The 14,574-nt window shown below is 40.7% G+C and overlaps 1 protein-coding gene across 1 annotated transcript in view; it reads right to left on the minus strand.

Annotated features, from left to right (window-relative positions):
• PLPP3 (phospholipid phosphatase 3) overlaps window positions 1-14,574 on the minus strand; it is a 95,026-nt gene that overhangs the window by 21,501 nt on the left and 58,951 nt on the right. Inside the window, exons 3-4 of the mRNA XM_053249410.1 lie at window positions 8,023-8,306; window positions 6,322-6,379 (exon numbers count right to left, since the gene is read on the minus strand). Of these exons, the coding sequence (XP_053105385.1) occupies window positions 6,322-6,379; window positions 8,023-8,306 (342 nt within the window). The remainder of the gene's footprint in view (window positions 1-6,321; window positions 6,380-8,022; window positions 8,307-14,574) is intronic.

The following is a 14,574-nucleotide window of genomic DNA, read 5'->3' on the forward strand; positions in this document are numbered from 1 at the left end:
GATCGTGCATGGCTATGCATGTAAAAGCATACTGATTTTTCACCTGTCTATCCAGCTCTTCTGCTACAAAGGCTACTGGTTCTTTAAATTCCAAATAGGCAGTCATATTAGTCTATTAGCAAAAAGCAACAGAGAGTCCTGTGATGCCCTACAGATGTACCTTAAAAACAAACAAATGCATTATGGCAGGAGATTTAGAAGGCAATAGGCTAATTCATCAGGTGCATATTTAAATTTCTTTGCCACTCAGAACACAGCCACTCCATCATGAGATCAGAGTCCATCAGAGTTCAGGAGCCATTTGCTCCAGTAGAAGTGTACTTTCAAAGAGACCATTGCCAGCGTAGTGTAATGCTTAGAGTGCTGACTAGGACTGGGGAGATCCGAGTTCAAATCCCCATTCAGTCATGATACTTGCTGGGTGACTCTGGGCCAGTCACTGATCTCTCAGCCTAGCCTACATCACAGGGTCGTTGTGAGGAGAAACTTAACTATGCACCTGGGCTTTTTGGAGGAAGAGTGGAATATAAATGTAAAAAATAAAATAAAATAATTTCCCCAGCAGAGGATATTCAGAATTTCCACTAAAGTGATACAAGCAAGAGATACATTATCTGGTAGTCTGTAGGTTCCCCCCAGGGAAGGGGAACTTTTGTCACAGGGCTTTGAGATGTACAGCCCAGATCAAGGCCAAATTTGGCAGGGGCCAGTGTCTATAGTTATTCAAGATAAAAATTATCTACATAACAGATCAGCAAGTTTAAAAACTGTCCATGGGATCTTGTCCTCTGGTGGCAATTCAGAGCAGAACCAAATGGATAGGCATACAGTCATTTTTTAAAACGCATGGAAGTGGTGGCACCACTAAATATGAAAAACTAGATGCAACTTTAGGGGGAAAAATCACTTCTCTTCCCTCTGAGCCACTAATACCATCATGTATGAAGGACATATATGTCTTTTCTTAACTCATGTGCATATAGAGGAGCAACTGTGGCTCCACAGAGCACATTTACATAGTGTAGAAACATATATAATATATCAAAAGGGGGGGGGAATACGTGTATCTGCTTCAGACAACAAAACATGAGCCTGTAAAGCAGACCTGTTAAAAATCTCATGTGTCAAGCAGTCTGATGAATACAAATGCTGAATTTGCAAGAACAACAACAACAAAAAAGCAAGCTGGCAAATTTCATGAAGATCCTATCCCTACAGGGTTAGTGCATGAGAGGGAGAGCCCTTCAGGCAAAACTGGCTCAACAGTGACAGCTTCCTCCACCTGAAGTCAGAGTAGAAGAAAATTAGTACCTCATGGGAGTGTTTGACATTAGTCAGCACTTTAAAGTTTTCTAACACAGGAAAGCAGCAGAGCAGGTTTTTTTTAATGATATGATGATCAGTCAGGCTCGCAAAGCCTGTAAATTGCTTTTCAGCAGCTTTAGAATCAGCAGTCGCCTGAGGGTGCTTGTGATAGTGGTGTGTTTGAGGGAAGATGGAAAAAGTCCGGCAACACATTTGTAAGGGGATGAAACCCATAAGAATAGCCTCCGTTTTGAAGAAATTGCCATCAACTTGTCTGAATATGCCAAGGATTTTTTATGAACCCAAAACTAAACATGAGTCCTTGAGACAAAAGAAGGGTATCTGAATGGTATCTAAATGTCAAAATACTCCTTCCACCTATTTTTACTAGCAGTTGTTTCCAAAGTCAAATCTGGAAAGTAATAGGGCAGAACAAACTGGGAAGGGCACATTTCATGAATGATTTCACCCCCTCTGAACAGTATCTCCACTTTCACTGATCATTGGCAAAAGGCTACTCCCGACAGGGGCTCCTCAACATCAATTCATCCTCCAGAAAAAAGAACAGTTTCTTCCCAATACCATTTTGGGAAGCAGTGACAACAATCTCATTCCCTCAGATGGTAGCACTCCCTGGGAGGAGGGAGAGATACAACCCCAATAGTCTTGCTTTGGTGCCACAGTTTTTAAACAGTCGCTCCTGAAAGCCATGTAATTGTCAGGCAACCAATGAGATTTGGCTGTGTGGTGACATTGCTGAGGCCAAATGAAGCTAATTCAGAATAAGGGCAATTCTCTTGCTCTGAATTAGCTTAGCTTTGCCCTGTGACACCACCACATAGCCCAATCTTATCGGCAGCCTGATAACTACAGGATTCCCAGGAAGAGAAAAGTAATTTGGAAAAACATTGTGCCAAAGAAGCAGCTGCCAATTGGTGTCGCAAACACCAGTGAATGGGTGTGAATGGATAGGAACATAGGAAACTGCCATATACTGAGTCAGACCATTGGTCGGTCTAGCTCAGTATTGTTTACACAGACTGGCAGCGGCTTCTCCAAGGTTGCAGGCAGGAATCTTTCTCAGCCCTATCTTGGAGAAGCCACAGAGGGAACTTGAAACCTTCTGCCTAAGAGGCAAGCACTGATGGGGTTTCAGAGAATATTTTGCCCCCCTAAGGTCCCTTTCATGCTTCCAAGCTATAGAACATTCAGCTCAGCCCCAGAAGTGTCTGGAAGTAAAACATAAATTGCTTGTAGGATATGGTTTTGTCACTATGAGTAGTTTTCTCCCATCCTCCAACTGTAGGAGCTTTTCATTTTTCACCTTTATTTAAAGTATATGAACAGAAGTCACTTCTGAGGATGTTGTGGGGAGGGATGGTTGTAGAAGCACAGGATGGAAAAAGGCGGCACAATTTCATGGCAAATAAAACTGGTGATAGGTTAAAAAAGAACATTTAGAGACTAGCAGCTTTGCTATAACCATGTGCCTCTCTCTCTTTTCTCTCACCATCAATGGATTCTTGGTGCAGAAGAGGGGGAAAGCCAGATGAAAAAAAGGAGTTTTAACTTCTTTCATGTTGCATATCCCCCTTCCAGTTCACTGGCAATGTTATTCTAGCATTGGGGAGAGGAAATGGTGTAAATGTTTACGGAATGACTTTGAAACATTTGAAGAAAAGTGAGAGAAAAATATGAGGAAATAGATTCATAAAGACCCCCAAACAGTCTGAAAGGTATGGTAATTAAATTACAGAGGCTGCTTCCAGCTTAGGGAGTGGAGGGGAAAGGAGGGGAACATATAGCAGGGAGTTATGTGTTAATTTATCTTTTCGGACAGCAAAGAGAAGTAGTTGTGGTGGAGAGGGTCTATTAATAGATATATAAAAGTTCATGTTGAATGTTTTTATAAGTTCAGGTCTGTTCCCCTTCCCCCATTTCATATCTTAGGTTACAGGAGATACAAGGCCCACAAACCTTTTGAAAGTCTTAAAAAAAAGAAAAAGGCTTTCCCCTAATTACATTTGCCACAAATCACTCCCTAAATCTCTCTCTTTTTTTCCAACCAAAGAGCTTAGAGTAGTTCCACCCATAATTGACCTGTGCTGGATTCCTTTCACAAGCTTTATCAAGCACACTTCCAGCATTTACAGTCAGGAAGCACTCTGGCATAACCAGCTGAGGAAAGGAAGGGCAGAGCCATTTTTCATTGACAAAGAAAAACAAAACCAGCCCCATAGTTTTGGGTGAAACTATGTGGGCAAGCCACTCCACCTGCCCTGCTTCCTGAAATGCTACCCAGAAAGGAGATTCCCCCCGTTAACCTAATGAAGTAGATAATTATGATTTTTACTCAACATACGCACATGCCAGATAAGCAGCCTAACATTATCTCAATTATGATAATGTTAGAAATAAAATTATGTCCCCCGGTGAAACGAAACACACACCATCTTACATTCCTTGCTCTTCATGCTCTGGCTGCTTCCTGTGAAACTATGACTAGAGCAAGTAATGCAGACCTTTTGGGTTGGTTTTTTTTTTTAGGCAGACAAAATACTGAGTTCTTACAACAGCATCCGAATGCCATATCAGTCTTAATGTATAAAAGAAGAATGGACTTCTTTCAAGGGCCTTATCTTTACCTTGCTGATTAAAAACAAAACAAGCTGTTCTCTGATATTACTCTTTTTCTATACATGTCCATGACAATATCCCTTTAAAATTGTCTTGCATATCTCAGTTCAGTGACATTTTTACTCTTGAGATGCTCCAGAACCAGTCCCCAGAAATATGTCAAAAAGGTATACTGGGATATAGGAAAACACCAAAGTGTCTCTTCATGATATTTTGGCCAGGTAAAAGGAATTCTCAGATACAGAGAGGGTATATCTTAATGCTATCCACTAAGAAGTATTGCTGCATCTGTGGCACATGTTTTGAGAGGAAATCATGACCTGAAGTTGAACTGAAACCTTTCCCACATATATACACTAGTAGTCCTGCAGTGAATTAAATGTTGCCCTTTTACTTTGGATAGAATACATGAAATGTTTTTTTCTCATGCCAACCTGAAGCTAAGTTGGCAACTAAAAATCAGTCATATACAGTAACCATAATGTCAAGGTGGAAGGCATATAACATCAACAATGTAATTTACCATGTGGGGATGCAATTATTTATTCATTTATTTATTTATCAAATTTGTACACCGCCCCAAACTTTCATCTCTGGGCGGTTAACAATAGCATAAAAACAGTTAAAAACATATACAAAAAACTTAAAACAATTTAACAATTTAAAAAATAAACCAGAGATTAAAACCCCCCAAAATTAGGAAGCTGAGAAAGCTTGGGTGAAAAGATAGGTTTTCAGGTATTTTTTGAAAATTGCCAGAGATGGGGAGGATTGTATCTCAGCAGGGAGCACATTCCATAATCTTGGGGCAGCGACCAAGAAGGCCCGTCTCTGTGCAGCCACCAAACGAGTTGGCGGTAACTGGAGACGGACCTCCTCAGATGACCTCAATGGGCGGTGGGGCTTGTAGTGAAGGAGACGCTCTCTTAGATACCCAGGGCCTAAGCCGTTTAGGGCTTAACTAGCACTAACTAAATAACTAGTACTTTGTATTTTATCCGGAAACTTATTGGCAGCCAGTGTAGCTCCATCAGTAAAGGAGTAACATGGTCTCTCCGAGATGACCCAGAGACCAACCTGGCTGCCGCGTTCTGAACCAATTGAAGTTTCTGGACTACGTACAAAGGCAGCCCCATGTAGAGCACATTACAGAAGTCAAGTCTGGAGGTTACCAACAGATGTACCATTGTTTTGAGGTCATTGATCTTGAGAAACGGGCGCAGCTGACATATCAGCCGGAGCTGATAAAAAGCACCCCTGGCACGGCTCAACCTGAGAAACCAGGGAGAGGTGTGAATCCAGAAGTACCCCAGACTACGATCCTCTTTCTTTTGGGGAAGTGTGACCCTATCTAGAACAGGTAGATCAAAATCGTCTCTAGAGTTCTGACCCCATACAATATGTACCTCCGTCTTATCTGGATTCAGCTTCAGTTTATTCTCCTTCATCCAATCCATTACTGCTTCCAGGCAGGCATCTAGGGAGGATATGCCAGCTCCTGAAGAAGTTGACATGGAGAAGTAGATCTGGGTGTCATCAGCATACTGGTAACACCCAGCTCCAAATCCCCTGATGATCTCTCCCAGCGGTTTCATGTAGATGTTAAAAAGCATTGGAGAGAGTACGGAGCCTTGAGGGACACCATACTTAAGCTCAGATTTTGAAGATCAATAGTCTCTAATCGATACCGTCTGGAATCTATCCGAGAGGTAGGAGCGGAACCACTGTAAGTGCCTCCCACCCCCAACACCCTCAGACGTTCCAGAAGGATACGATGGTCAATAGTATCAAAAGCTGCCGAGAAATCCAAAAGGACCAACAGAGTCACACTTCCTCTGTCAATTGCCAATTGGAGATCATCCATAAGGCCGACCAAGGCAGTCTCCACTCCATAGCCCATAACTAATTATAAAAATTAATTATCTCATACTGACATTTTCCTGAAAAAAATATCATTTTCCTTGACAAAATCACCCTATGGGCTAGTTCACACTACTAAATTTCTCTTAGCACTTTTGTGCACTGGTCCATGACCATGGGAAGATAGTGGATGGCATCTGGACTAACGCTGCTCTTCTGCAAACATGTTGCACTAGCCAGTTCCGCTATGGTGTACTCCTGCTGTGAAACCTCCTCCTCAGTCTATATATGCTAGAGGGAATGACATCCTTGTTGAGCAAGCACAGTACTTGTGCAAGCAGACCAAGAATGCAAGAAACTGAGCAACTCCACATTTATTTTCTTTCCCTGGATAAACATATTTACCGATTTATTTCACTATCAAAAGGAAACATATTTGAAATGGCAAGATTAAAATATCTATACACATCTATACAATGTTATTCATGACCTCTTACAGGTAAAATGGCATTTACTTACCACCAAATATAGCATGGTGTAGAGAGAGAAGGAGGCATGGCCAGAGAAGAAAGATTTCCTGAAAAACAAAAAGAAGAAAAGTATTTCACTCATTGAATGCACGCGGGCTGCATTCAGGCAACCTCCCAAGCAATTGTTGGGAGGACTAGAAATGAATGCTGTGCTTTCTCCTCCTCTCACATGCATAGCTTATTGAATTTCTTTCTGATTTGATCAATCCATAGTTCACCTGTATACTCGGATTTTTTTTAAAAAAGTTATAGTTTACCAGATGTATTTGATACATTATCAGATAAGCCTGAGAAATAACAAATCTGTACTGGTTATACAAAAAATATTATATTCTTATATAATAGGTTAACTGCAAGAGACAGATGTTTTTATGTTAAATAAGTTGAATTTATCTAAAATTTCTTTTTGATGTCTAGCAGCTTTTTATAACTTTTTAATTTCTTGGGAAAGTTCTTCATTTTTTTTGTTCAAGAGAAGGTACTGAAAAATTGTTTCTTTAAAACACACCTTACAGATTTCCAACTTTACTATGATTACATTCAGGGCCTGCAGTGAGACAGGGAGAGGGGACTCTGCATTTGACTTGAAAACAAGAATTCTAGTGTGAAGATAAGACTAAAAGGAAAAGCAGTAAGGTCTTCTGACTTTACCGTTGATTTGTATGTTAATTAGAGTTCATTTCCATATGAATTCCATAAGAATTAGAACAGCAGTATTTCTATAGCACTTTTGAATAGTTAAAGCACTTAACATACATTATATTGTTGTAATCCTTACAATAACCGTGCAAGATAACTCAATATTATCTCATTATTGCAGGTGGAAGGCTGACATTGACAGCAAAGGCCACCAAGTGAGTTCATGGCAAATGTGAGATTTGAATTGAGGACTTCCCAATTCATAACTCAGTCTATTAGTCACTGTGCCAAACTAACACATTGATAAATATACTCTCACTTGAGTGTAAGAATACAAGATGCATGTTATTTTCCAAATATCATGTCAATCTATAGGTTTTTTTTAATAAAAGGAAAAAATTTGATAACTATAATAGAGACATGCTAGCACCAATACATCCAACTTTATTATATGTCAATACAGGTGAACCTCGCCATTTGCGGATCCAATATCTATTATTTCGTGTATCCGCGGTTGGGTTATTGACACCTGACCTTAGCATACGCTGTGGGGAGGGAGGCTTACAAGGGGCAAATTCCACATATCCGTGGGTTTGATTAAATCTAAGGTAGCTTCTGGGAGCCTTGAGGAGAAGAGCCATTTGTGGCTCGTTTAATCAAAAAAAGTTTTGTTTCCACAAAAAAATGGATTTGGGACTTTTGGGGAGCACTGCTGAATACCTGGAGACCGGCAGAGCATGGTAGGGCACTCCCTCCTTTTCAGGGCACTCCCCCCTTTTCACCATTTTTCACTGTTTTTGCAGCCTACAGGATCCTAACCCTCCCTCCCTGCCGAGTGCCATTGACCTAATGACTCAGTTGTAGCAGAGAATATAACTCCCATGGATATCAGGGTTCGCCTGTATAATCCTAGATTATTAAGATTCACAATTTTCATGATGTCAGATTATCTAGTTATTTTGGACAGTTCCTGTAGGACTGTGAATGCAATAAGAGCATCATTTTGACTCAAGTCAAACCATTCTATTTCTGCTGGAAAGAAAATTCTCACCTGGCTTCCTGGACTTCTTTTTCCGATGGATTAAGACACTGATAATTTTCGATATAACCTTTAGAACAGTTGATCGCTGAAAAATTCACGCCACAAACCTCAATGAAATTGGGTCTCAAGCGTCCAACAGACACTTTGGCGATGTCTGTGAAGGACTGGCTGATGGCACATCCAAAGGCAAAACAACCCACTTGCTTGTACAGAGCTGCCACATATGGGTTCTGGATGAATGATCGGGACTTCTCCTTCAAGCAGTAGATCCGATAAAACTCTCCTATTATGATCTGTAATTTTTATTTAAAACAAAATCAAAATTCTTATTTAGAAGAAAAATATGCAGGCCCTCCAAAAGCATGAAAGTACCATTTTATCGCATGTAATAGTAATTGAACATTTGTCAAGAAATATAGCAGAATATTATATTTTTCAAACTGGTTGGTCACTGGACAACCAGCTGGACAACCAGTGGACACTCCATTGGTCACTGGACAGCAATTGGACACTCCATAAGGTATGTGGCAGGTCCTTTCCATACAATGATAAGCATTCCCATTGATTGAGATATCATTGCATTATAAATATGTTATAAATGGTATAAATATTTTTAATAATAATAATAATAATAATAATAATAATTATTATTATTATTATTATTATTATTATTATTATTAATGGGTTTGAATTGTTCATTTTAACCGTTTCCTTGGAAGATGGACATATTTCTGAATAATATGTGCTTTAAACAAAAAAATCATCAATATAGTCATATAAGAAGTAAGATAGAACTCCATACAGCATCAAGAGCTGGGTGTCTGTTTTTCGTTCCCCCCACCCACCCACCAACTCCTGAAACGTAGACAGGATCACAAGCCACTTTAAATTCCATACATAATTTCTTCTTCAGTTAGTATATCCAATAAAATACTTCTTTATGATCTGTCAGATCTACATGTCAACCCCACTGTGAAACTTTTAGACAACTATCTGTCTGGTTGAGATATCTGCATTTTAGCTTTCTGGGGATCTAGAAATCAATGGCTGACATCCAGACTAACAAAGTACTGGTGCTATGCGGGAGAGGAAATTTTCATCCATCTCCTCTTCCCTCTGAAGCTCACTGTGACTCTTGAAAATATGTCCCTGAGAGTCATGCAGCTCTTGGGGACATATTTTCAGGAGTAACGGTGGGCTTCAGAGCGGTAGGAGACTGATGAAAGTTGCCTCACCCCTGTAGCATGAGAACAACTTCACTGCACCAGCATTTCCTTAGTCTCAATGTTGGCCTATGTCTTTACAGACCTCTTGAAAGAAGTTCCCACAGCTGTATTCTAGTGATCAGCTAGATGGGGTTGGGGAGTGGAGGAAGAAACATAGTACTGTGGTACTCATGAGCTGGCCTGCCTTTTAGATCCATTCTCGCTTCACACCATCAGCGCAAGATTAATTTGAGAAGGGCAACATATCCGCCTTGCTGCATTTGTTACTGTTGCCTCTCCCAACCCTATATTATAGGTGCATGAATTGTATGCACTCACATTCCATTGCATCCATTGGCTGGAGTTCCTGCACTTGCTTTGTTGAATCCGAGAAGCTTCTGTGAAATCTACAATTTCCTCCCAAAAAACTATATTTTGCTCAAATAAAGAGCTGAATGACACTTGAGTGGCCCTGGTAATTGCCCTATCATTGCATCCATATGAAGAAGAGAACGCTTATCAGTATTTAGACAGACAGCATTCCCAAGCCAAGTTTACCCATCCCCAACCTCTTAGACTATTTTATAAGTATACCTTGGTATGTAATATTAAGTCAGGGAGAAACCTCCTACTGTTGTAAGTGCTACACTATGAAAATCATCGTAATATCTGTTATACTACACCTTAGCCTACAGGCATTTATGACAAGCCCATTAGAAAAACTGGTCTAGCTGCTTTCATTTGAAGATCTTATCTACTGCATATTGCCTAAAAACTAAAGCAACAGAATTAAAAAAAATTTTTTTAAGGGGTGGCTGTTCTTGGTATTATTATACCTCTTGCTGAACAACTGCTCCTCAGACATAGCAGTGTATAAGCTTCAGGTGTAACCAAAAATAGAAGGCACTGATGCAACAGGCACAACCGCTCCTAAACTGATCCATCAAGCCCTAGCCTACCTTCTGATCAACTCAGAGCTCTGAAAATGCTAGCCAAATTTGTGTCACTTGTCACTATCATTTTTGAAAGGAAAGAATCACCCTAAAGATCCCACCCACCCCACTCATCAGACAAAGTAAAATGGTCTTGTAACATTGTCCCTACATCATGAACAATTCTTGACATTTGGATCAAGCATGCAAATGGAGTATCAGCCAAATCTGAAAAGAGCTGTTCGTTGTTACCACTTCCCTATCCAATGGCCAGAAGTGTTTGGAGCTAACCAAGTTCTCTTTCCTGCACTTGTGAATGATGAAAACTAAATAGAACACATGGATAGTCAATCTCTCTTCAGATAATGAGGTTATTTGCACAATCAAAAACTGTGTTCTACCTGGGTTAGGGAGCTGTGAGTGCTCTCAATTTTCAGTTGTGTGGAAGCAAGGTAAGAGGAAAACCAGGGTAGAAGTGATTGTGTGGAAGCAAGGTAGGAGGAAAATTCGGGTAGCTTTTCCTCCTGCCTTACTTCTACTCAATCACTACTACCAAGGTTTTCCTCTTACTTTGCTTCCATACTACCAAACATTGGGGGCACACACAGCCTCCAAACCCAGGTAGATCACAGTTTTTGATTGTACAAATGACCTCATTGTCTACCTGGCTACAATGCATCCAAATAGAGGAGATATGAACATGCTACGTAGTCCCATGCTCCTTCACCAATGTGTTCCAATATCACATTCCCCACTCTTCCCAAGTGCAGCATTTGTCACACACACACACACACACACACACACACACACACACACACACTGCCCAGAATTTCTAATCATAGGGAAAAACTCCAGACAAATGTTGTACGCAGGAAGAAAAAGGGGCATAGATATGGAAGGTCCTGGTGCACGTCAGGGGTGGGGGAGCAAAGCTAGTCAGGACATGCATGTCTCCTCTGTCCCTAGGTACACTGTACCCAGATAGCAAATACTTGAATAGGGTTTTACTAGGAAAGGAAACTGATCTCCTAGCTACTGATGACACCTTGTTATTGTATTATATTGAAGAAAGAATAATGCCCACCAGAATTTGCTGAGTGTAATATGGGACAAATAATTTGCTGGTGAAAGATCCCATCCAGTTCTTACTCCTTTATAGAATTCTGTCAAAGAGGCCCAGTTATTTTGCAATTCAATATCTGTCAAACGCTGTTTTACTATTCTAATGTATAAACATTCTCATATAATGTTGCATTTTCACAGGCAACAGGCCTACTTTGGTTGAGATTCCTCTAGGATCATTGAGAGGGAGTCAAAATTCCTTGACAGCTACTGGGCTGTTACCTCAGATTAGACATAGGAAGGTTGCCAGTTCAAATCCTCGCTGGTACGATATCAGGCAGCAATTATAGGAAGATGCTGAAAGGCATCATCTCATACTGCATGGGAGGAGGCAATGGTAAACCCCTCCTGAATTCTACCATAAAAAACCACAGGGCTCTGTGGGAGCCAGGAGTAGAAATTGACTTGACGGCACACTCTATCTTTAGTGTAGGGAAGGTACACGAGTCAGGGTATGTGGTTTTGAATGTGTGTATATGGCTATGCATGTGTCACATCTGCATAGCCATAAGTACACATTCAAAACCACACACATGGTGTGTGTGTGTGTGTGCATGTGTGCACACACGCGCACACTACACAGTTAGTGAAGAAATTTAGTCTGGTATACTTATTAATGGAATCCAGAGTTGGAAGACTGAGCACATTTGCTGCTCCACATTATATTACAGAGATACACTTGAGAAACCTCAAGTATATACCTATCACATAGAGTTACAAAAATGTATCAAACAGGCACTTTTAGCAGGGAGCCAGGATTGTCTGCTACCCCTTTGCTGAGTGAACATTCTCATAATGTGTGAAATAGCCTTTACAAGAAGGAGCCACAGTTTTATAAATTTTTGGCAAACAAAGCATATGTAAGACATACTTACATCTGCTTTTCTGGTGCTAGTTCTGCACTGAAGTTTGTTGTTGGAAGCAGGAGTATAGCTATAATTGAGAGGATGGGTTCAAAGAACCCAGGCCCCCAAGTTCCTGAGGGGCCCCCAGCTCCCCCCTCCCTATTTTCTTCATTATTTCCCTCACTCTGCGGAGCTGCCGTAGAGAGGGGTGAACATAGGCCCCCTCTCCCCTAGCTACACCCCTAGTTGGAAGCATGACCCAATGACCCTTGTACCAAGCACTTTAAAATATTTCTTGTGCCGTATCTAGAGGGAGTGTTCTAGGCTTGACAGTAATGCTGTCAATATCATTATGAGCTTGGTTGCCTGGTTTCTTATAACTCCAAGCCCTTAAAAGGCAGTTTAATCAAAATGAGGCTGCGAAATCAACTCTAAATGTCAAACCTCTTCAAAAAGGGGGGGGGAGTTTAAATTGTTCTTTGTCACATTACCCAGCTAGATATATTTGAACTCCAGCTTTACAATTTTTGGATTTTATTCATTACTTCACTGTTTTTATACTAAGTAATAAAATACATTGCTTTGCTTCTTCCCCACTTTTTTGTTCTAGTCAGTAGCTATGGTGTGTGTGTGTGTGTGTAATCATCAGAAAATTGCCTTCATGTAAATCCATTTCTAAAACAGCCAATAATACTACTCTAAGCATGGCAGCATGCCAAATATATGCAAAAACATATCCTCTCCAACTTCATTTTTCCTCCCTTAAGACCTTTGTAAAGTTTACAAACTGTAAAGTTTACAAACTGGTAAAATCTGGCTGAAACAAAAAGACATGAAGGAATTATTTCTAATACCATAATTAAGCAAAACAAGAAAACAGCCTTCAGTCAAGTGTTCCACTAGAATGAATGAAACGTGTTTCACTAGAATGAGAACTAAGAATGCTGAAAGGAAACATTTAGATTGTCATGCATTGGTTGGGAAATTTCCCCCCAAAGATGCTGCCTAGCTGTGAAGAGTATATAGTCACCATGCAAATACAAGATTGTCTAGTAGAAGAAGAAAGTGGTTTTAAGAAAACCAGTGGGGGAAGCAGGCAATTTACATCTATCCCCTTCCTTGTAAGTTGAGAGAGATAGAAAGGTAGATATCTCTTGTAGGTGCTTCAAGAAAAAAGTATTCTTTAAGAACAGGAGTTGACTTATTGATTACCTATGGTTGTCTATTTTATGATTACATAAACCCAAGTATCCGAATTCTGTAACCACTGGGTGTTCCTGTTTGACAATTCTAGAACCCCATGGGATGAGGCAAAGCAGGCATGGCAAACTGTAGCCCTCCAGCTATTGTTGGCCTACAACTCCCATCATCCCTGGATTATGGCCACTGGGGATGATGGGAGTTGTAGGCCAACAACAGCTGGGGGTGGGGTGGGCTGCAGTTTGACACTCCTGCCTTAGAGGGCACTTATGAGAGCAAGGAGTGCTTTTGTAGATTCAGTTAGAAGGAAATATAGCATCTAGTTTGCAATAGCGGAAATGTGAGAGTTTGTCTGAAGGTCAGCAGACAAAAGGTGAAGGCAAGACTAGCTGCAGAAAGCTACGTTTCCTGGTCTTGGAAGGTAGGACTCACAAGTGGGGAGGGGGACAGAAATCAAATGCGTTTGAAGGGTTCCTAAGAAGAGGTAGGTTTTAGGAAGCAGGTGTGAGAGAAGAACAGGGGAAATGAATGGGCAGTTCTTCAACATACAGTGAGGTAATTCACACAATCAAAACTGCTCTTTGGGAGACCTGTGTGCTCCCAATTTTGGAAGCATAGAAGCAAGGCAAGAGAAAAACCTGGGTAGCTTTCCCTCCTACCTTGCTTCTGCACAATCACTTCTATCCAGGTTTCCCTCCTAACTTGCTTCCACACAACTGAAAATTGGGAGAATACAGAGTTCATGAACCTGGGTAGAAAATAGTTTTTGACTGTGAATTTGATTCTGTAAGTTACAGAATCTAGGTAGTGTGGGCTTACAAACTGTATGACTTTGGAGGGAGCATACACAGCTTATTTGCATTTACCACATCTCCCCAAAAGGAAATTAATATCAAGCCTGGGGCTTGACCAAGGCTGTCTAGGTTTTATGAGCTAACCTGTTCCAGAATCATATGTAAGCCCTGAAGAACACAAGTGCTGCACAGCTGATGGTTTATCTAGTTGCTGGACTCTCTTCAAATACAGGCAATGAGCCAGGGCCTGTGTTTGCATGTGGAGTGAATATAAACATATGAGTCTAAACATCTCCTTCTTTGGCAGAAAACAATTAATTTGCCACAGATGGCCTCTAATAGTTATTTACAGACAAGGCCTCTTTCTGACTATAGCATCAGTCTTTTTTCAGTCTTGCTCATTTACTGGAGGGATGAATCCTCTACAAATTCCCTGTGGCTTTTGTGGACACTTGAGAATGTC

The sequence above is a fragment of the Hemicordylus capensis genome, chromosome 4 (genome assembly GCF_027244095.1).
Source record: "Hemicordylus capensis ecotype Gifberg chromosome 4, rHemCap1.1.pri, whole genome shotgun sequence".
NCBI classification, from domain to species: domain Eukaryota; kingdom Metazoa; phylum Chordata; class Lepidosauria; order Squamata; family Cordylidae; genus Hemicordylus; species Hemicordylus capensis.